Here is a 20,402-nt window from a genome sequence, read left to right on the forward strand (position 1 = left end):
GGCTCGCGGGCGCCACCTGCTGCTCGCTGCTGGTGCTGCAGCCAGAGCTGGCCGCAAAGTCGGGGTCGGGGGCACTACTCAGGTGGGCTGCTGGCCTTCGCACCCCACCTCCAGCCCCCCGGTGCTGCCAGAGGGTGCATGTCGAGCTAGCTCCCCTTCTGCAGCATGAGAGACCTTGCTTTGATCATCATAGATTTCATTTATTTTTTACCAGAGCACTGCTCAGCTCTGACCGATGTTGATGTGGGGGACTGAACCTGGAAGCTCGGAGACTCAGCCTGAGAGCCTCTTTGCAGAACCATTATCTACCCCCGCCATATGCTGTTTCTGGAGGAGAGAAAGGAGAGTCTCAGGGCATCAGCCAGCACCTACCTCACCAGGGGTGACATTTACACTCCTTGCCTGAAGTGCTGGGCTCTGAGCACCTCCCTCCCCGGCCCAGTTCTCTCTCCTGTTGTTGCTGTTGTTGTTTTTAATTTTATTTATTTATTTTCCCTTTTGTTGCCCTTGTTGTCTTTTTATTGTTGTTGTAGTTATTATTGTTGTTGTTATTGATGTCGTTGTCGTTGTTGGATAGGACAGAGAGACATGGAGAGAGGAGGGGAAGACAGAGAGGGGGAGAGACAGACAGACACCTGCAGACCTGCTTCACCGCCTGGGAAGCGACTCCCCTGCAGGTGGGGAGCCGGGGGCTCGAACCGGGATCCTTCCGCCGGTCCCTGCGCTTTGCGCCACCTGCGCTTAACCCGCTGCGCCCCCGCCCGACTCCCTTGGTTTTTCTTCTTTTCTTTTCTTTTTGACTTATTCACTTATTTATTAATATGGGGGTAAGGGGGACTAGATCTCAGGACGGGAGGATCCAATGCCGTAGCCACCACCTCCTGGGCCACTTCTCCTTCTCCTTTTACTACAATAAAATTAAGTAAATGTAGCACACGCATGCTGGTGAAATAGCTCACTTGGGTAGTGTGCTGCTTTGGATGTGCACGACGTGGATTCCAGCCCAGCCGCACTGCACTGAAGGAAGCTTCGGGCTGCGGCCTCTTTCACTGTCTCTTGTCTGTAAAGCAAGTAAACCAACTCACAGAGGCTGCGGAGGCGGCGCAGGGACTCGCACAGGCCTTGCAGGCAGAGGCCGCAGGCCCAAGGAGCGCGCCACGCGGAGCTGGGCGAAGAAACCACAGGTGTGGTGGTGTCTGTCTGTCTGTCTGTCTGACTGTCTCTAACCATCAACCAGTGGCACGGAGCGGTGACGGCATGCATGTGTGAAGCCCGGATTCCACCAGAAAGAAGTAAATGAATACGGACATCCTAAAAGGCCAGGAGAAGCGGGACCACTACCCCCAAACACCTAGCAGGAATTGGCCCAGCCACCGCCAGTGAGTTAAGAAGCGCTACTATGGGCGGAACCTCCCCGCTTTTCGGCCTCAATGTTTCAAGTGCGCACGCGCGAGTCCGGTACAGCGTACACATGCGCAAGTCGGGGGCCTCCGTGGAGCCCCGCCGCCTTCATACTGACGCACTTCCGGAAGGCGGCAAGATGGCGGCGCCCATGGAAGTAGCGGTCTGCACGGACTCAGCGGCGCCGCTGTGGAGCTGCGTGGTGTGGGAGCTGCACTCGGGCGCCAACCTGCTCACCTACCGCGGCGGCCAGGCAGGCCCTCGCGGGCTGGCGCTGGTGAACGGCGAGTACCTGCTGGCGGCGCAGCTGGGCAAGAACTACATCAGCGCCTGGGAGCTCCAACGCAAGGTGGGCGGGGCCGCGCTCTGCGCATGCGGGGCCGCGGGATCCGGGCGCCTGCGAGCGGTCTCTGGGGAGGGGCCTGGGCAGCCGGGGCGAGGACGAGGAATGCGCGCCTTGTGGGTGCGGTGGGCTCGGATCCTGGAGGGAAGAGGTCCCGACCGCGGAACCTGAGCGACTCCTCTCCCCGCCGCAAAGCGAACCCCCCCCTGGAGCCCCGGTCCCGCCGGGTTGGTGATCTGCCCTCACCACCGATGCAGGGCCAGCTCCCCACCTTGCCTGCCTGTCCCCCTTGCATCTGGGGACTTGGAGAATTAACGCCAAAGAGATGTGCAGGGAGTCGGGCGGGAGCGCAGCGGGCCGGGCGCAGGTGGCAAGGACCGGCTGAAGGATCCCGGCTCGAGGCCCCTGGTTCGAGTCTTTTCACAGGCGGTGAAGCAGGTCTGCAGGTGTCTGTCTTTCTCTCCCCCCTCTCTGTCTTCCCCTCCTCTCTCCGTTTCTCTCTGTCCTATCCAACAACAACGACATCGACAACAATAATCATAACCACAACAAGGCTACAACAAGGGCAACAAAAGGGGAGAAAATGGTCTCCAGGAGCTGGGGATTCATGGTGCAGGCACTGAGCCCCAGCAATGACGCTGGAGGCAAAAAAAAAAAAAAGATGTGCTGGAGTCGTGGGGCAGCGCAGCGGGTTCAGCGCACGTGGCTAAAGCGCGAGGACCGGCTTCAGGACCCCAGTTCGAGCCCCCGGCTCCCCACCTGCAGGGGAGTCGCTTCACAAGTGGTGAAGCAGGTCTGCAGGTGTCTGTCTGTCTCTCCCCCTCTGTCTTCCCTTCCTTTTCCCATTTCTCTCTGTCCTGTCCAACAACGACGACATCAATAACAACAGCAATAACCACAACAATAAAAAATAAAAACAAGGGTAGCAAAAGGTAAAAAACAAAGATATTTTTTTAATTTTTCAAGATGTGCAAGGAAAGCCGCCCAGGTGTCTAAGAGATGAGTTGGTGAGAAAACTTGGTCAGTATGCACAGTGAAGAATGAAGTCACCTTCTTCACCTCCCCTTAGGTAGCATTTTAAGGAATCCTGTGAAGTGGGGTGAGCCGGAACAGGAAGGATGAATGTAGGCCTCATTCAGAGACAGACCCTGAGCAATAAGAACGCAAGGACAAACAAAAAGCAGGACTCGGACTGCGTTTCCTGCTCGCATGCACCGCAGCAAAGGACTCCGGGGTTGGGGGAGAGGATTCAGGTCCTGGGACGTGATGGTGGGGGCGGGGGCGGGGGCGGGGCAGACCGTTATGTGGAAAACAGAAATGTCGTACAAGTACCGACTACTGTATTTTAAGACTTTATTCATCGTCAGATAGAGACCAATTGCGAGGGGAGACAGAGAAACACCTCAAGGCCTGCTTCACAACTTGTGAAGCTTTCCTCCTGCAGGTGGGGACCAGGGGCTTGAACCTGTGTCCTTACGCACTGTAATGTGTGCGCTAAGCCAGGTGCGCCACCGCCTGGCCCCCAACGACTGCATTTTACTGTGGGCTGTAAACCACTAATCCCCCCGTAAAGAAAGATGTGCAGAGCCGAGGGGCAGTGGAATGGTTCTGCAGAGAGACTTCCAGCCGAGACTCCGAGGTCCCGGGCTCAATCTCCAGCACCACCATCAGCCAGGGCTGAGCGGGGCGCTGATACAAGAAGTTGAAATAAGTATGTTGCTGTGATTATCAAGGTGGGGAGCAGGATGGACTCAGAGCATTTCTAGCCGGGGATCAAACTTGGGGCTGGGGAGTCGGGCGGTAGCGCGGCGGATTAAAGTACAAGTGTCGCAAAGCACAAGGACCCGCATAAGGATCCGGTTCGAGCCCCCGGCTCCCCACCCGCAGAGGAGTCACCTCACAGACGGTGAAGCAGGTCTGCAGGTGTCTGTCTTTCTCTCCCCCTCTCTGTCTTCCCCTCTCTCTCTCCATTTCTCTCTGTCCTATCCAACAACGATGACATTAACAACAACGACAATGATAACTACAACAGCAACAATAAAAAAGGGCAACAAAAGGGAATAAATATCTTAATTTTTTTTTTTTTAATGTTTACACAAAAGCTAGGGCTGAATGCCAGCAGCTCCAGTGCTGTTCGCACTGGGAAGTTTGGAGCCGTGAAAGTGGGGCAACAGGCCAGATGTCGGGTGTCAGGGAGACTGGCCGTCCGTCAGGCTCTCTCCGTGCCTGGCCCTCCTCTTCCGATGTCCCCAGAGCTCCGGCCCCTCCCTGAGTTCCTGTAGGTTCCACCCCCTCCCCGGCCAGAGCTTCCAGCCTCTGTTCAGCCACCCATGGGTGCCCTCGGCTTCTGTGTCCCAGGACCAGCTCCAACAGAAGATCCTGTGTCCCGGCCCCGTCACTTGCCTGACCGCCTCCCCCGACGGCCTGTACGTGCTGGCAGGCATCGCCGAGAGCCTCTACTTGTGGGAGGTGAGTGGCCCGAGCCCGCGGCGTGGACCGCCCTCCTCCTCCTCCTCGACTGCGGCTCCGGCCGGGACTTCCCTCCAGTGGGGGCCTTGTAGCCGAGGCCGAGGCCTAAGCTCAGGGAGCTCTCCTCTGAGCCAGCCTACCGGGGACGGTGTCGGCTGCAGGCTCTGAGCACGGCACGTCTGGACTCTGTAGGCCTCCCTGTTAGGGCCTCGAGCCCAAGGGCACCATGTCCCCATCCTTCTCCACCCTCCCCCGCCGCCATCTGCAGTGACTGTCTGTCAGCAGCAGGTGTTGGGGGCCTGGTGCAGCCGTCCCGAGTTTCTCTCCCACGGTCACAGCTGGCCTCGACACCCTTTTCTCGGTGCCCAGCTGTGGGGTGTCTCCTGGGGCCCGTGTGCGGCGCCCTGAGCTGACCGCCCCCACTCCAGGTATCCACGGGCAACCTGCTGGTCATCCTGAGCCGGCACTACCAGGACGTCACGTGCGTGCAGTTCTCGGGGGATGGCAGCCACTTCCTGTCGGGGAGCAAGGACTGCCTGGCGCTGGCCTGGAGCCTCTGCAGGTGCGGGGCCGGAGTCGGGGGAGGTGCCTTCGGGGGGCTGGGCCCAGGCTCACTCAGCCCCCCTCCGCAGTGTGCTGCAGGCTGACCCCTCCCGGCCCCCTGCCCCCCGCCACGTGTGGACCCGCCACACCCTCCCCATCACAGACCTGCACTGCAGCGTCGGGGGGCCCTTGGCCCGAGTGGCCACCGCCTCGCTGGACCAGACTGTGAAGGTACAACCCCTCCGGGTCGGGGTGGCCTTCACTTCCGGGCTGTGGCCTCGTGGCCCTGGCTCCCCAGCTTCCAGCCTGGGGTCCCAGCAGGGCTGGGGGGGGCGCCTCAGGGCTGAGGGTCTGGGCCGAGCCTCACAGCGTGCCCCCAGCTCTGGGAGATGTCCTCGGGAGAGCTGCTGCTGTCTGTCCTCTTCGACGTGGGCATCATGGCAGTGACCATGGACCTGGCCGAGCACCACATGTTCTGCGGGGGCAGCGATGGCTCCATCTTCCAGGTGGACCTCTGCGCCTGGGTGAGTGACATGGCAGCGGCTGGCCCCGCCCACCGCCGGCCAGGCCCCTCCAGCCTCAGCCCCGCTCTCCTTCCCTGCCCCCAGCCCGGCCAGAGAGAGAAGAGCTTCCGCCCCGAACAGGACGCCGGGAAGGTCTTCAAGGGACACCGGTGAGGCGGGTGGGGGCGGTGCAGGTTTATGCGCCCCCACCCAGCCACCGGGCAGCCTGGGGTCACGGCGCCGTCTGTCCCCAGGAACCAGGTGACCTGTCTCTCGGTGTCCACTGACGGCACGGTGCTGCTGTCTGGCTCCCACGACGAGACGGTGCGGCTCTGGGACGTTCAGAGCAAGCAGTGCATCCGCACGGTGACGCTCAAAGGTAGGCTGGGGAGATGCGGGCTGCGCTGCCTGCCGCCGGAGGGTAGGCAGGACCCCTGACCCTTGTGGCCGCCCCCCCCCCCCCAGGCCCAGTCACCAACGCTGCCATCATGCTGGCCCCCGTGGGCATGCTGAGCTCCGACTTCAGGCCCAGCCTGCCCCTCCCGCACTTCAACAGGCACCTGCTAGGGGCGGAGCACGGGGACGAGCGCCACCGTGGGGGCCTCACCCTGCGCCTGGGCCTCCACCTGCAGGTATGGGGCTCCCTGGGCTCCAGGGAGGGACATCCTGCCCGGCTCGACAGCCCACCTTGCCCGCCCTGAGCCACAAGCCCTGTGTCCTAGGGGGCAGAGCCCAGCTGCCAGGAGCGAGGGGAGCAGCTGCATGAGGTCATGTGCTCCGCGATGGAGAAGGTGGGCGGGGCACGCAGATGAGGGCTGCAGGGCGGGCCAGGGGTGGGGCTATGCAGATGAGGGCTGCAGGGCGGGCCAGGGGTGAGGGGTGGGGCTATGCAGATGAGGGCTGCAGGGCGGGCCAGGGTTGGGTGGAGTGGGGGTGCGCGTGGTGGGGGCGAGGGGCGGGGCTATGCAGATGAGGGCTGCAGGGTGGGTTGGGTGAGAAGGTATGGGCGTGGTTATGGCCTGAGGGGTGGGGCCTCCAGGGACTTGCCCTTCCTCGGGTGGGTGGGGCTTGGGAAGGGACCCCAGAAGCGCTTCTAGGCAGACTGATGGAGAAGTGACTGAGGCCGGGGCAGTGATGACTGGAGGGCCACCCAGGGAGAGGGAAGGACCCTAGGAACAGGAGCTCCTGCGGTGGGGTCCCCTCTCCTGACCCCACCCCGTCCCCAGAGCGTGCTGGGGGGCCCGGACCGGCTGCGCATCAGGGTGACAGAGCTGGAGGACGAGGTGCGCAACTTGCGGAAGATCAACCGCGACCTGTTCGACTTCTCCACACGCATCATCACGCGGCCGGCCAAGTGATGCGGCTGTGGTTCCCGGGAGTATAGACCGTGGGCGGGCGGGCGGGGCGGACCCCTCTGGTTTTCTAACAAAAGTCGAAACGCTGCTCTTGTGCACCAAACTTGTGTGTTGGGGGCCGGCACCCCGGGGACCCCCTCGGCTCCTGGGCTGCCCCGCCTTTGCCCAGCTGGCAAGCTGTGTGGGGCCTGGCAGCTGCTGGGGAGTGGTGACCAGGACCCCCATCCCCAGCCAAGTCCCTGCCAGCCCACGGTTAGCCACCACAGGCCAGCCACCAGCCGGGCCTGGTGCCCAGCCCAGACACCCAGGCCCAGAGCCGTTGGCAGAAGTTTCCAGAAAGCGGCCCAGCCACCAGCCGCCAGCCCTGGTTAATGGTCCAGAAAATCCCTGTGATTTAGTTTTGCCGGAACCTCTGCTGCCGGTGACCTCATGCCGGCTGGCCTGCAATGTCCCGGGTGACGGGCCCAGGCACTGCGGCAGGGAGTGGGGATACCTCGGCACTGCAGCCCACTGCCAGCCTGGGGAAGGGGCCGGGCAGGGGCTTACAGAGGTTGGGGGACAGGAGGGCACCTCTGCTGACCACTCAAAAGGATTCCTGTCCCCACAAGGAGAGGGTGGGAGCGTGGTCCAGGGACAACCCCAGGGCTACAGCTGTCACCACCTTGCACCCCGTGATTCAAGCCCTGGGGCCCCTGTTGGGGCCTCTCAGGACTGAAAAGGCATCGTACCCCCCTCCCCCACAGCTGTGAGTCATATGCAGGGGCTTGGCTGTCCCCTCCTGGGACACTGGGAAGGTCAGCTGTCCTTGGGGCCCTTGCCTCACCCGCTGGGGTCACCCCAGAACTTCCTGGCTCGCAGCTGGGTGCCTGTCCTCAGCCTTGCTGCAGCCATCGGTTCTGGAGAGAGTCACCCATGGGGGAGGGGCAGGCCCAGCAGAGATGGGGTGCCACCGGGTACAGGACGGGCTGAGACTGCTGGGGTAGCTCTCCCCCAACAGAGTCCACACCTTGCAGGAGTCCCTTGGGATGGCCCAGCTAGGGGGCGGCCTTGGCAAAGGTGACACCTGGCTTTGACTGAGCCGGGGACTGTCCCTGCAGCCTGGCCCGGCCCGGCACTGGCCCTGGCTGTCCCCGCCGCTGGCCTCCGCCACTTCTCATCCGCTAATGGGTTTGTGTCCCTGCGGGGAGCTGGGAGCTGGCGTGAGGCTGTGACCAAGGCGGCCAAGTGCTGCTCTGATGGGGCTTCAGGGTGGGTGCTGGCACCCTAATATTCTGCCCCCCACCTACCCATGGCGGCCCTCTTCATCAAGCACTGCCAAGTGGCTTGGCAGGCGCTGCAGAGGGTGACGTCACCCAGCATCCCTCGGAGCAGGACAAAGTGACCCTGCTGCTGAGTTCCCAGCGTGCGTTGTGGGGCAGTGAGTCCCAGGTGGGGGGTGGGGGGGTCCCCAGCTTAAGGGTACCTTTCTAACAGCAGACAACGTTTTTCGGGGGGGGGGGCACTGGGTTTTGAAGGTTGAAGAGGAGCTCTATGGTCCGAGTTTCCTGCCCAGGGTCATAGGGCAGATCTGCCTGCCTGCCTTGGTTTCCTGAGGGTGCCTGGAAGTCTACACTCAGATGGCTAGCCTGGGGGTGGGGGTGTCTGGGGACCTGCTGTGCCTGTGTATGGGGGAGGTTCCTCTTCCTGGCTGGGAGGCGTGGGTCCAAGATGGGGCGATGCCCAGGACTGCAGGGGCGGCTATGACAGGCCGCTTTCTTCCTTGGAGCCTGAAGGGAGAGAGGTGCAAGGTAGGCAGGAGCAGTGGCCAGTCCTGCTTTCCCACCACCAAAGTCCCCATTCTGAGTATCGGGGTGGGCTGGGGTTTACTAACTATGAGCATGGAGGAGAGGTCAAACCAGTCAGGGGTCCCCCTGCTTGGGGAGGGGGGTGGCAGGAAGACAGGGAAACAAGGGGCGGGGGCAAACCCAACTCAGTCCCCACATTACATATGATGTGCAAAGACCCGGGTTCAAGCCCCAGGTCCCCACCTGCAGGGACAAAGCTTTGCAAGTGGTGAAGCAGGGCTGACGGTGTCTCCGTCTCTCTTTGATGTTATTTTCCCAGGGCACTGCCCAGCTCGGGCTCGTGGTGGTGCAGGGGATTGAACGGGGAACTGTAGAGCCACAGACATGAGCATCTCTCTGCAGAATCATTAATGCTGCCTATCCTTGCCATCTCTGTCCCTACCCAATAAATAAAGGTTAAATAGGAGAGGGATGCCGGCCAGGCGATGATGCGAGGAGGGAGGGGCGCGGGGCGGGGCGTGGGGGCCCCTCCCTCCTTAAGCCGGGCAAAGCCGCCAGGCGCCCACAACTTGGGGATGGGGCCGGTACGGGCGCTGTGTCTCAGCCTGGCGCTGACTCTGGCCCTGGGGTGGGCGGGGGGCCACCCGCAGCCCTGCGGCTCCCTGGCGCGCTTCGGGGTCCCGGCGTCAGGACCGGGGGCTCCCGGAAGCCCCCTGCGCCTCGGGGTGCTGCTGCCCCGCGCGCCCGCCGCCCGCGCCCGCGTCCGCGCGGCCCTGGCCCGCGCCCCCGTGCCCCGCAACCAGAGCCTGGAGCTGCTGGGCGCCGGCCGGGACCCCGCATCTCTGGCCCGAGGGCTGTGCGGAGCGCTGGCCGGCCCGGTGTCGGTGTGGGCGCTGCTAGCCTTTCCCGACGCGCGGCCCGAGCTGCTGCAGCTGCACTTCCTGGCCGCCACCGCCCGCACTCCGGTGCTCAGCCTGCTGCGCCGCGAGGCCCGCGCGCCCCTGGGCGCCCCGGTACGCGGGGTGCGGGGGTCGGGACGTCCAGAGGGTTGCTGGGGGTACTCCGGTTCTCTTCTCCCTCTGGGACACAGCAGCCCCCACACACACTGGATGGCAGATGTGGGGACCCCTGTGCTGTGGCCTCAGCACTTGAGGGGAAAAGGGGGACCCCGCCCCCCAGGACTGAAGGAGTCCATGGACGTGTTCTCCCTCTGCTCAGGGTTTAGGCGGGCTCCCTGCCAGGCTCCAGGGGCTCTTGGGAGCCCTTATCCCCCATTGGTCCCCCAGACTCAGCCCCACTCCCTCCATGACCTCCTGGGTGATTCCGGGGGTGCCCAGGGTCCCCCTTCTTTGTGCTGGGGAACTCTCCAGTTGCCTGGATCAGGGGTGGAAGTGAGGCTTGGGGGTGGGAGAGAAGGGAAGCGCTGGCTGTGGACCTCAGGAAAGCCCCCGCCTCTAGACTGCAGGGCTCCCCTGACCCCAGCTCCCTCTCCCCGGTCGCCTAGCCTCCTTGTGCCCCAGCCCCGGCTTGTGATGCCCTCTGCTTCCGCCCCCGGGGAACAGCACCCCTTAGGAGTCTGTCAAGCTCTGGAGGACACCCTAGAATTATGGGAGTGGAGGGGCCCGGAGTAGAGGGGGCCCAGTTCCTGGCTTCCTGGGAGAAGGCTGCGACCAGAGTGTCTGGAAGAAGGAACCCAGCTCAGGGGGAGGGTCCCACCGCTTCGACTGTCCCTGAGGGGCTGGGGGGGGGGTCTAGACTGGTGTAAGGGGGCCTTAGTGAGATGGGAGGCAGTGTCTGGGGGTGTGGGGGGAGGGCAGGGGAGGGGGCTCCGGTGGCAGGCCTGGGGGGGCCATAGGGTGTGCGAGCGAGGGGTGGCAGGCAGACCTAGGGAGTGTGTGGGTGTGGGCGGGAGAGGTGCGGCACTGACGGTGCGCCGGGTCCCCAGACCCCGTTCCACCTGCAGCTGGACTGGGCCTGCCCTCTGGACGTGCTGCTGACGGTGCTGGCGGCCGTGCTGCGGGCGCACGTGGCGGCGGAGTCGGTGGGGCTGGCGCTGTGCCGGGTGCGGGACCCGGGCGGCCTGGTGGCCCTGTGGACCCTGCGGGCCGGCCGCGCGCCTGCGCTGGTGCTGGAACTGGAGCGACCCCCGCTGGGGCCTGAGGGGCCGAGGGCGCGCCTGGCGCCCCTCGCCGCCCTGCCCGCCGCAGTGCTCCTGGGCTGCGAGGGATCTCGGGCCCTCCGCCTGCTGCGCGCCGCGCCGCCGGGGCCTCGCTGGCTGCTGGGCACCCCGCTGCCCGCCCAGGCGCTGCCCACCCACGGGCTCCCGGCCGGGCTACTGGCGCTGGGCGAGGCGGGGCGGCCCCCGCTCGAGGCGGCCGTGCACGACGCGCTGGAGCTGCTGGAGCGCGCGCGGGAGGCGGCGTGGGGGGCGCGGCCCGAGGGGCGCCCCGAGCCCCCCAGCGTGGACTGCGCCTCCCTGCCGCCGCCTGGGTCGGCGCCGGAGTCCCCCGGGAGCCGCCTGGCGCGGTGAGTGGGGTCCCCTTGGGGGCGGCTTCGGGGTGTGTGGGCGCGTTCAGCTCGGACCCCTGCTAGCGCCGTCTTGGGCCTGGCTTCTCCTAGGGAGGAGAGTGACAATCAGGGCTCCCATAGTGCCCCCACTCCACCCGGCAGCTTGCAGGGGCGGTGTCCCGGGTAGGTGCAGGGACGACCCCCACAGAGGTGGGGCCGGGCCTCAGGAGGCGAGGGGCAGGCGGGGCCCACCCTGGGAGCTGCTCTCGCTGCGGGGCTGTCGCACTGGGGCGCAGGGGCACCCCGAGCGCGGCCCGGGGCGGAGCCAAGTCCCCGGGTGCAGGGGCGCCCAGACCGCCACACGCACGTCCGCGGCGGGCCCAGCTCCCGGGCTGCCGGGCACCCACGCCCCCTCTCCGCAGGTCGCTGGCCCACACCGCGTTCCAGGGCCGCACGGGCCCCGTGTGGGTGAGCCGCGCCTCGCAGGTGCACCTGTCCCGCCGCTTCCGCGTGTGGACGCTGCGCCGCGACACCCGGGGCGCGCCGGCCTGGGCCGCGCTGGCCACCTGGCGCGACGGCCGCCTGAGCCCGGAGCCCGGGGCCGCCCCGCGCCCGCCGCCGCCGTCGCCGCCGCCCCCGCCCCGCGCCCGGCCGCGGCTGCGCGTGGTCACCCTGGTGGAGCACCCGTTCGTGTTCGCGCGCGAGCCCGACGCCGACGGCCGCTGCGCCGCCGGCCAGCTGTGCCTGGACCCCGGGCCGGCCGCGGCCGCCGGGCTGGACGCGCTCTTCGCGGGGCTGGACGACGGCTCGACGCCCCGCGCGCGGCGCCGCTGCTGCTACGGCTACTGCATCGACCTGCTGCGCCGCCTGGCGGCCGACGCCGCCTTCGCCTTCGAGCTGTACCTCGTGGCGGACGGCAAGTACGGCGCGCTGCGCGACGGCCGCTGGACCGGGCTGGTGGGCGACCTCCGCGCCGGCCGCGCGCACCTGGCGGTGGGCAGCTTCAGCATCACGGCGGCGCGCTCGCAGGCGGTGGACTTCAGCAGCCCCTTCTTCTCCACCAGCCTGGGCATCCTGGTGCGCGCCCGCGACTCGGCCGCGCCGCTGGGCGCCTTCATGTGGCCGCTGCACTGGTCCATGTGGCTCGGCGTGTTCGGCGCGCTGCACCTGACGGCGCTGGTGCTCACGCTGTTCGAGTGGGCCAGCCCCTTCGGCCTCACGCCCCGCGGCCGCAACCGCGCCACCGTTTTCTCCTGCTCGTCGGCGCTCAACCTGTGCTACGCGCTGCTCTTCGGCCGCTCGGGCGCCAGCAAGACGCCCAAGTGCCCGGCCGGCCGGCTGCTCATGAACCTCTGGGCCATCTTCTGCCTGCTCGTGCTGTCCAGCTACACGGCCAACCTGGCGGCCGTCATGGTGGGCGACAAGACCTTCGAGCAGCTGTCGGGCATCCACGACCCCAAGGTGGGCCTGGGCCTGGGCCTGGGCCTGGGGGCGGGCGGGACCTTGACCTCAGAGGCAGGCGGGTCGGGGTGGGGAGGGGGCTCCGGAGGCGGCGCCTAGCCGGTGGGGCCGGACCTGGGGGCGGGGCTGGTGCTCGGTGCTCGGGAGGCCCCGCCCCCCAGTTTCTTTACATTTAATTTCTTTTTGCCTCCGGGGTTATTGCTGGGGCTCGCTGCCTGCACCACGAATCCACTGCTCCTGGAGGTCATTTTCCCCCCTTTTGTTGCCCTTGTGGTTTTATTGTTGTAGTTATTATTGTTGTTGTTATTGATGTTTTAGTTGTTGCATAGGACAGAGAACAATGGAGAGAGGAGGGGAAGACAGAGAGGGGGAGAGAAAGACAGACACCTGCAGACCTGCTTCACCGCCTGGGAAGCGACTCCCCTGCGGGTGGGGAGCCGGGGGCTCGAACCGGGATCCTGACGCCGGTCCCTGCGCTTTGCGCCACCTGCGCTTAGCTCGCTGGGCTACCAACCCGACTCCGACTCCCAACCTTTTTTTTTTTTTTTTTTAACTTTTATTTCTCTTCTTCTTTGATAGGACAGGTAGGATCCGAGAGGGGTCTGGAGGAGAAAGAAAATTGAGGGGAGGATAGAGACACGTGCAGCATCTGCTCGCCACCCCTGAAACTTCCTCCTCTGTGGGTCGGGGCAGGGGGCTTGAACCCGGGTTCCTACACGGGGTAAGGTGTGTGCTCAGCCGCGCGCCACCGCCCAGCCCCTGGCGGGCACCCCATCCTCGGGGGTCAGCCAAGCCGGGGCGACTGGGTGTAGCAGGGGTGAGGCCAGGAGCGGCGCCCAGACCTGCCTGGACAGGGGGCCTGGGGCCCTACTGATGCTGTCCGTGGGCCACGCACCTGGGCAGCTCGCGGGTAGCTCGTCCCCCGGAGGCCGGCCACCCCACCCCAGGGTCGGGCCCGGACAGCCCGTGGCGCCCAGCGCTGAGGGCCCCCTCCCCCGCAGCTGCACGAGGCGGCGCGGGACTTCCGCGTGGGCACCGTGTGGGAGAGCAGCGCCGAGGCCTACATCAAGAAGAGCTTCCCCGAGCTGCACGCGCGCATGCGCCGCCACAGCGCGCCCACCACGCCGCACGGGGTGGCCATGCTCGCGTGAGCAGGGCGGGGGCGGGGGGCGGGACCAGAGGGCCCAGTCGGCCAATGAGCCGCGTGGGAGGGGCCCGTTGTGCCGCCGGGTGGGCGTGGCCACGGAGGGAGGGATTTGATTGGGGCGGGGCCTCCCTGGCGCAGGAGTGACCCGCCCGAGCTCAACGCCTTCATCATGGACAAGTCGCTCCTGGACTACGAGGTGTCCATCGACCCCGACTGCAAGCTGCTGACCGTGGGCAAGCCCTTCGCCATCGAGGGTGAGGCCCGTGGGCGCCCTGGGGGTGGGGCTCCCCCGCCCGCCCGCCCCCCCCCCCCCGCCCGCCACCCCCGCCGCCCCCCTTCCCCCCCGCAGGCTATGGCATCGGCCTCCCCCGGAACTCGCCGCTCACGTCCAACCTGTCGGAGTTCATCAGCCGGTACAAGTCGTCCGGCTTCATCGACCTGCTGCACGACAAGTGGTACAAGATGGTGCCGTGCGGAAAGCGGGCCATCGTGACCGAGGTGTGCCGGGCGCGCTGCCGTGCACCCCGCAAAGCCCGCCCGCGCCCGCGGCCCCGCCGCCCAGGCTGAGGCCCATGCTCGCCCGCAGACGCTGCAGATGGGCGCGCACCACTTCTCGGGGCTTTTCGTGCTGCTGGGCCTGGGCCTGGCCAGCGCCCTGCTCACGCTGCTGGGCGAGCACGCCTTCTATCGCCTGGTGCTGCCTCGCATGCGCCGCAGGAACCGGCTGCAGTACTGGCTGCACACGAGCCAGGTGGGCGTGCGTGGTGCGGGTGCGGGTGCGGGTGCGGGGCGCAGGCCCGGACTAAGCCATTTCTCGTCCCTAGAGGATTCATCGCGCCCTCAACACGGAGCCGCCCCAGGGCAGCGACGAGCCCGTGTGCAGGTGAGGCGGGGGTTCCCGCGGATGCGGGCGGGCAGAGGGAGTGCCCTGACTCGGGCCTGTTCCCAGGGACCCTGAGGAACTGCCGCGGGACACACGGGACACACAGGCGGCGGGGCAGCGGGGCTGGAGGCGCGTGCGGAGGACGGTGGTGCGGGAGCGGGAGCGGCGCGTGCGCTTCCTACTGGAACCAGCTGCACAGGCCGGGGATGCGGGGTGCTCGGAGGGGGGCCCCGCCAGGCTCAGCCCCAATGGCCGGCCGGCCACCGCCCCTGCGCAGCCAGGGGAGCTGGAGCAACTGGAGCACCGCATCGAGGCTGCGCGGGAGCGCCTCCGCCAGGCCCTGCTAAGGCGCGGGGAGCTGTGGTCACAACTCGGCTGCAGTGGGGGCGGGGGACTGCTGCAGGGGTGTGCGGGGGACGCACTATGACCCATCACCCCCTGCGCTAAAGAAGAAGGCGGCCCTGTCCGCGACAGTTTATTGTCCTATATACAAACACAATTTGTACACTGCAAATTAAATAAAGGAATGGACGCCCTGCCTGCCTCGTCCAGGCCACCCGCTGCCCCGCAGGGGGCTGTCGTGAGGGGCCCCGCGCCCCGAGGCTCCGAGCGCTGAGAAGGCACTGCGCACGACGGAGCACCAGCGAGCTGGGGCAGGGCAGCCCCGGGCCTGCTCTCCGTGGTGTGGGGCGGCAGCTACAGACCCTGCACCACCCCTTCCAGAACCTTCCCTCCATCCATTTCTCCTGAGGGCCCACCTCTTCGGGGGCCGGCGCCTCCGAGCCCTGGGGGCTCCGCGAGGTCTCTAGCTGGCCCAGGCGGCCAGGGTCAGCGGCCACCAAGGGGCTCAGGACCCCGCCTCTGAGGGCGTATCCTCTGGGGTGGAGGTCTCCGAGCTGGGTCTGCTCTCTGCCGCCACCGGGGGCGCTGTGGGAGGGCTGCTGTCCTGCGGGGGCCGTGGGAGGCCTCCAGCCGGGCTCAGGGCACCAGCGGCCACACGGCGGTCCAGCAGGGAGGCGCCGAGACCCGACAGGAAGGAGGCGTCTGTGATGATGGCGGCCGTCTCGGCCACCCAGCCCAGGTCGCTGCTGGCCGCCGCCGCCACTGAGGCGGCTGCCACCACCAGGGAGCTGGGTGCCTCGTCGGCGGCAACAGGGCCTCCGCCGGCACCCGGAGAGGCCAGGGCGGGGGGCCGGCCGGCGGGCGCGGGCACGGAGGCGGCGTTGTTGTTGAGGTCGTCCGGCAGCGCGGTGGGCACACCGGGGCCCAGCGGGGGCGCCTGTAGCAGCAGCAGCTCCTGGACGCGGACCTGCTGCAGAATGGCCGGCAGCTCGTAGTGGTGGAAGAAGTAGATCATGGAGTGCTGGGGACAGCACCATGCGCCACATGTCAACAAGGGCCAGCTGGGCCGCCCCGCCCCTCGCCGCTTGCCCCGCCCACCCGCCAGCTGGGCTGCCCAGCCCCCGCCCCCCCCCCCCCCCCCCCCGCCAAGCACCTGGATGAAGAGCCAGGAGGTGACCAGGGCCAGGCTGCTGTACTGCCCGTTGAAGCGGTAGTGGTAGGCGTAGAAGGCGAAGTGGTACAGGTAGAAGAACCTGGTGCAGGGACCAGCCTGGTCAGCAACCCCTCCAGACCGGCTCCTCCCACCTGTGCTGTGCCCCCGCCCACCAGAGCCAATGGTGGCTGATGCCCCCTCCGGCTCCTCCCACCTGCGCTCTGGCCCCGCCCACCTGAGCCAATGGTGGCTGATGCCCCCTCCGGCTCCTCCCACCTGCGCTCTGGCCCCGCCCACCTGAGCCAATGGGCAGGTGCCCCCTCCGGTTCCTCCCACCTGTGCCGTGGCCCCGCCCACCTGAGCCAATGGCGGCAGGTGCCCCCTCCGGTTCCTCCCACCTGTGCCCTGGCCCCGCCCACCTGAGCCAATGGCGGCGGCTGGTGCTGGTGTGGCAGCAGATGGCGTCGTACTGGTCAGCCAGCCACACGATAAGGATGATGTAGAAAGCCGTGGTGGTGTCATTGAAGAACTCGGACATGATGGCCTCCATGCCTGCGGGAGGGCGGGAGGGAAGGGCTGGTTGGCCGGGGCGGCGGTGGGGCGGTGCCGGGGGCTGCGGGGCGGGCAGGGCCTCACCTACGAGGGCCAGGATGACGGTGAGCAGGGGCGTGGCCGGGAAGGCGATGGTCATGTTCATCTCCAGCATCTGCAGCAGGTCCACTGCGGGCCGCCAGGTGCGTGAGTGGGGGGGGCGGGGCACACGCGGACAGACACACAGGCACACGGACCTGACCGTGGGCACACAGACACGCGCGGCGGGTGGGCACTCACCGATAAAGACAAAGATCTGGTGGTGGGAGTAACGCAGCAGCATGGACACGCTCAGGGTCTGCGGGGAGGGGGCCGTGGTCAAGGCGGAGGGTCCCCGGGCTGAGGGTCCCAGCTGAGGACACGTGGGGGAGGGGTGGCCGGGGGTCTGCGGGGCCCCAGGGAGTGTCCTGGCCGCACTCACGAAGATGACCATGATGACGAAGGCGGCCAGGTAGGAGGTGCGTGCCATCCACATGCTGACGAAGCGGTAGTGCTCTCCGGACACCACGTTGCGCAGGAAGCCTGGGCGGGCGGGCGGGAGTGCGCGGGGTGACGGCCTGTCCGGCCCAGGCCCCTTGCCCCCCCCCCACCCCACCCCCGTCCCACCTACCCTTGTTCTCCTCGTCCTCCGCCAAGCCCTTGACACTGGACATGAGGATGTCGTCGTAGCCCAGGAACTCGGCCAGCAGCAGGCGGCTGAAGCGGTCCCCGAAGCACTGGTCCCGCGTGGGGTCTGCGGGGGGTCGCGGTGAGTCGGCCGGTGGGTCTTCCCCAGCCCCCCCTCAGGGCCGGCCCACTCACCCAGGGTGACCACCATGACGGGGATGCTGAGGCGCTGGCGGGTGGCCTGGGACAGGCGCAGGAAGCCATACTCAAGGGAGTACTCCACGATGTACTCGTCCTGGGCCCACGCTGGGGGGACACAGGGTCAGCAGGGTGACAGCCCGGGGACCACAGGGTCAGCAGGGTGACAGCCCAGGGACGAGACAATGGGGAGCAGGGGCAGCCCCCCAGGTCCAGGGACACAGGGACTGGGTGTGGTAAGCTACAGTGGGGGTTGCTTTTGGGGGGGCCCACCTTTGCCGGCTGTCTCGGGGAAGGGGAAGTCCTGGCTGGCGTTGGCCTCGGCGCTGCCCAGGGCCGAGAACACTTTGGGCTCAATGTCCAGCTCAAACTGTGGGCGGGAGACACGACCTCAGGCCTCCACCAAGCGCCCACCGCCCCGGGGGGCTCAGGATGCCACGTGCCCCGCCCCACCGTCTGGCAGGAGCAGATGGCCCCACGTCACCGGGAGCTCGCTGGGCTCCAGCCCATATCACCGCCTCCCACCCGGCTGGAGCCCAGCGAGCTCCCGTCCCCACCTGGATGGAGCGGTTGGCGAACATGTCCACCGTGAGCTCCTCCTCGTCGTCCAGCTCCAGCCCGCTGGGCTCCAGCGCCAGGCCGGGGAAGGGAGCGCGGGCGGCGGCGGGCGCGCCGGGGCAGAACTGCAGGAAGACGGGCGCGCGGCTGGAGTTGTGCTGAACCTCCACGCGGAGCACCCCCTCGCGCGGCCACTGCTCCCGCACGTGCTCCAGACAGCTGACCGGTGACCTCGAGAACACCATGTGGATGTAGGCCAGCACGAAGAGGACAAACAGGGCCTGGGGACAGAGACCAACCGGGTGGGTCAGACGGGCAGACAGACGGGGCAGGGACGGAGACAGGTTGGGTCCGGACAGCCAGGGGTGGGCGGGCCGAGAGCAGGAACAGGCCAGCAGGCAGGGTCAGAGGTCAGGGGGCCTCAAGGACCCGGCGGGCACTGCCCCGGCCACGGGCGTGGGTGGACGAGAGCTGCCCGGCGAGTGGCGCCAGCTGTCCTGTCCCCGAGGCCCAGCCCGAGCTCAGTGCTATAAACAGCCTCCCTCCTCCCGGCCAGTCCCACCCCTGGACAGGGGATCCCAGGGCGTGCCCGAGTGCCACCCCCGAGGACCAGAGCGTTCAGGGTGGCTGCAGTGGTCTTCGGGCACCCACCCGGCTCGGGCTGCCAGACGCGCAGCCGGGGGCATGGACCCCTGCCGGCCGGTACCCAACACCAAGTGGGGTGAGGGGGGCGGGGGACACAGACAACCCCAGCCCAGGAGCCATTGCCGGGGGCCCTGCTCAGTGAGGAGCCGGCCCCACCCCCAGGCCCCAGCCCAGGTGCAGGGGTGGGCACCCAGGGCCGAGGCAGCTCGTGGGGTCACCGGTGGGTGCAAGAAGCAGCGCCCCATGACGGCTCCCCGAGGGCAGGCGGCTGGGGGACCCCGCCGAGCAGGGAGGTGGGTGTCCAGGCCGCCGGGGCTCGGGGTCCCCCAGGGATCGCAGCCACCTGCATCCCGAGGGCGGGGGAACCTGAGTGGGGGAGAAGCTGCCCACGGGACCCCAGCCCGGCCGGCCTGTCAGACTGGTGGCTCCAGACTGCCCAGGGCCCCACGCCCTGCCTGCGCGTGGGCAGCCGCCCGACAGCTGTCACCACCTGGGGCCCAGCCCTGGTCAGCGCCGGTGCCACCGCCGCCGGGTGGGTGACCTCCCTGAGGCTGCGGGGGCCGGGGGCGTGGCCTGCCGGGGGCGTGGCCTGCCGGGGCGTGGCCTGACCCCATCCAGGCCCCGCCCCCGGGAGTCCAGCTCCGGGCCGAGGCCAGGGGTGCACAACTGGGGGTGGGGCCCTGGCAGGTCTCGAAGCGGTGGAAGCCACAGGCTGGAAGGACAGACAGACGCAGAAGACAGCCACCTGTGGCCGCCCCCACGGAATGTCTGCCGCCCCGGGTCGGGGCTCAGAGGTCACCGCGGGGGACGCCGCTGCGGGTCTGGGGGGTCCAGTCCGAGGCTGGACACTCAGGCCGAGAAAGGGTGGCGGTGCGCCGATCAGGGCCCCGCGGCGTCCGTCGGGGCGGGGGCTCGCAGAACCCGGAGCGGGAGTGGGGTGCGGCCCCCCGGAGGGGGTGTCAAGGGTCAGGGGTCAAGGGTCACCTTGAGCAGCACGAAGAACTCGAAGAGCCGGCGGAAAGCGGGCGGGAAGAGCCGCGAGTAGGTGACCGCCATCTTGAAGAAGAGCGCGTGGAAGAGCCGGTCCCGCACGTTGATGAGCGGGTTGGGGTTCAGGGTGGGGGCGCGGGGCCCGCGCGCAGGGGCCCCCCCAACACCGCCGCCGCCGCCGTTCGACCCGGGCCCCGGGGCCGCGGGCGCCGCCTGCTGCTCTGACATGCCGCCCACGGGTCCCCGGGGGTCGTCCCGCCGCCTAGGCCGAACTCGCCGCCGCCGCCGCCGACGAAGACTAGGGACGCCCGGCCGCAGCCGCCGCCGCCGCCGCCGCCGCCATCTTCCGCCTCCGCCGCGGCCTGGACGCCAGCGAGCCGGCCGGACAGAGCGCCGCCCGCCGCGCGGGACGCTGGGATGCCGGGGCCCGCCCGCGGAGGCCACGCCCCGGGCGTCCCGCAACCGGCCTCATTTGCATACGACGGCCCCGCCCACCGGGAGCTGTGTCATCAACGAGTTGCCAGGCTAGAGCGGCGGTCCGGCAGCGCGGAATGCTGGGATGCCGAGCCGCGCCCCCTTCTCTGCGAGGCCCCGCAAAGCGTCTGGTTATTTGCATACGCGCTAATCCCGTTAGTCTCGTCGGCATCCCGGTGGCGCCTGATGAGGAAAGCAGTGTGCCCCTTTCTAGAACTTTCGACGGAATGAAAGGCGCTGCGGGCGAGCCTGGCGGGAGGACACGTCGTCGCGGGGGGCTTTAGAAGTCCAAGCAGAGAGCAAGGCGCCCGCGGAGTCGCCCTAACTGCGAAGTGCCGTCGGGTTTCCCCTCCCATGTGGAGCGAGTGCGCCTCCGCCTAGCCGATCTAAAGCTCCCAGCCTCTTCCGTGTTAGCTGCTCCGGCTCAGACGCAACCTGCTCGGAGCAC

The 20,402-nt window shown here is 67.6% G+C and overlaps 3 protein-coding genes across 7 annotated transcripts; 2 read left to right on the top strand and 1 right to left on the bottom strand.

Moving 5' to 3' along the window:
• The first annotated feature begins 1,514 nt into the window (after positions 1 to 1,514).
• WDR18 (WD repeat domain 18) lies at positions 1,515 to 6,695 on the top strand. Of its 2 annotated transcripts, none has more exons than XM_007524794.2 (10): positions 1,515 to 1,750; positions 4,103 to 4,213; positions 4,642 to 4,775; positions 4,846 to 4,987; positions 5,137 to 5,280; positions 5,365 to 5,429; positions 5,514 to 5,638; positions 5,725 to 5,891; positions 5,982 to 6,050; positions 6,486 to 6,688. In XM_007524794.2, exons 1-10 carry the CDS (start codon positions 1,541 to 1,543, stop codon positions 6,615 to 6,617), a joined length of 1,299 nt encoding a protein of 432 aa, XP_007524856.1. In that variant the 5' UTR covers positions 1,515 to 1,540; the 3' UTR covers positions 6,618 to 6,688. The 2 variants fall into 2 exon arrangements, with proteins under 2 accessions (XP_007524856.1, XP_060037474.1); XM_060181491.1 differs by lacking the exon at positions 1,515 to 1,750 and adding an exon at positions 1,758 to 1,971 and having other exon boundaries at positions 6,486 to 6,695.
• A 2,249-nt stretch (positions 6,696 to 8,944) lies between these two features.
• GRIN3B (glutamate ionotropic receptor NMDA type subunit 3B) lies at positions 8,945 to 14,827 on the top strand. Of its 3 annotated transcripts, XM_060181457.1 has the most exons (10): positions 8,945 to 9,411; positions 10,344 to 10,924; positions 11,329 to 11,826; positions 11,971 to 12,367; positions 13,369 to 13,514; positions 13,653 to 13,768; positions 13,864 to 14,012; positions 14,101 to 14,265; positions 14,339 to 14,397; positions 14,464 to 14,827. In XM_060181457.1, exons 1-10 carry the CDS (start codon positions 8,974 to 8,976, stop codon positions 14,822 to 14,824), a joined length of 2,910 nt encoding a protein of 969 aa, XP_060037440.1. In that variant the 5' UTR covers positions 8,945 to 8,973; the 3' UTR covers positions 14,825 to 14,827. The 3 variants fall into 3 exon arrangements, with proteins under 3 accessions (XP_060037440.1, XP_060037439.1, XP_060037441.1); XM_060181456.1 differs by having other exon boundaries at positions 11,329 to 12,367; XM_060181458.1 differs by lacking the exon at positions 14,101 to 14,265 and having other exon boundaries at positions 11,329 to 12,367.
• Positions 14,828 to 14,859: 32 nt separating this feature from the next.
• On the bottom strand, positions 14,860 to 19,922 carry TMEM259 (transmembrane protein 259). 2 transcript variants are annotated; one of them, XM_060181460.1, is made up of 11 exons: positions 19,475 to 19,898; positions 17,845 to 18,126; positions 17,561 to 17,657; positions 17,285 to 17,395; positions 17,094 to 17,216; positions 16,905 to 17,005; positions 16,724 to 16,781; positions 16,529 to 16,612; positions 16,312 to 16,444; positions 15,893 to 15,992; positions 14,860 to 15,760 (listed from the first exon to the last, which is right to left on the bottom strand). In XM_060181460.1, the coding sequence occupies exons 1-11, from the start codon at positions 19,706 to 19,708 to the stop codon at positions 15,245 to 15,247; spliced, it is 1,839 nt and encodes a 612-aa protein (XP_060037443.1). In that variant the 5' UTR covers positions 19,709 to 19,898; the 3' UTR covers positions 14,860 to 15,244. The 2 variants fall into 2 exon arrangements, with proteins under 2 accessions (XP_060037443.1, XP_060037444.1); XM_060181461.1 differs by having other exon boundaries at positions 16,529 to 16,781; positions 19,475 to 19,922.
• Between the last annotated feature and the right edge of the window lie 480 nt (positions 19,923 to 20,402).

The sequence above is a fragment of the Erinaceus europaeus genome, chromosome 23, assembly GCF_950295315.1.
Source record: "Erinaceus europaeus chromosome 23, mEriEur2.1, whole genome shotgun sequence".
In the NCBI taxonomy this organism is placed as follows: Eukaryota; Metazoa; Chordata; class Mammalia; order Eulipotyphla; family Erinaceidae; genus Erinaceus; species Erinaceus europaeus.

Excerpts from the sequence above, each read along its gene's own strand:
- GRIN3B (XM_060181456.1), top strand. The coding sequence starts at position 8,974 with ATGGGGCCGGTACGGGCGCTGTGTCTCAGCCTGGCGCTGACTCTGGCC. Across the intron at positions 13,515-13,652 it reads CACGGGGTGGCCATGCTCGC|GAGTGACCCGCCCGAGCTCA; the intron begins GTGAGCAGGGCG and ends TCCCTGGCGCAG. Across the intron at positions 14,398-14,463 it reads AGCGACGAGCCCGTGTGCAG|GGACCCTGAGGAACTGCCGC; the intron begins GTGAGGCGGGGG and ends GCCTGTTCCCAG.
- TMEM259 (XM_060181461.1), bottom strand. The coding sequence starts at position 19,708 with ATGTCAGAGCAGCAGGCGGCGCCCGCGGCCCCGGGGCCCGGGTCGAAC. Across the intron at positions 17,396-17,560 it reads CCCCGAGACAGCCGGCAAAG|CGTGGGCCCAGGACGAGTAC; the intron begins GTGGGCCCCCCC and ends GTGTCCCCCCAG. Across the intron at positions 16,782-16,904 it reads TCGTCATCATGGTCATCTTC|ACCCTGAGCGTGTCCATGCT; the intron begins GTGAGTGCGGCC and ends CCCTCCCCGCAG.
- WDR18 (XM_007524794.2), top strand. The coding sequence starts at position 1,541 with ATGGCGGCGCCCATGGAAGTAGCGGTCTGCACGGACTCAGCGGCGCCG. Across the intron at positions 1,751-4,102 it reads CCTGGGAGCTCCAACGCAAG|GACCAGCTCCAACAGAAGAT; the intron begins GTGGGCGGGGCC and ends TCTGTGTCCCAG. Across the intron at positions 5,639-5,724 it reads CCGCACGGTGACGCTCAAAG|GCCCAGTCACCAACGCTGCC; the intron begins GTAGGCTGGGGA and ends CCCCCCCCCCAG.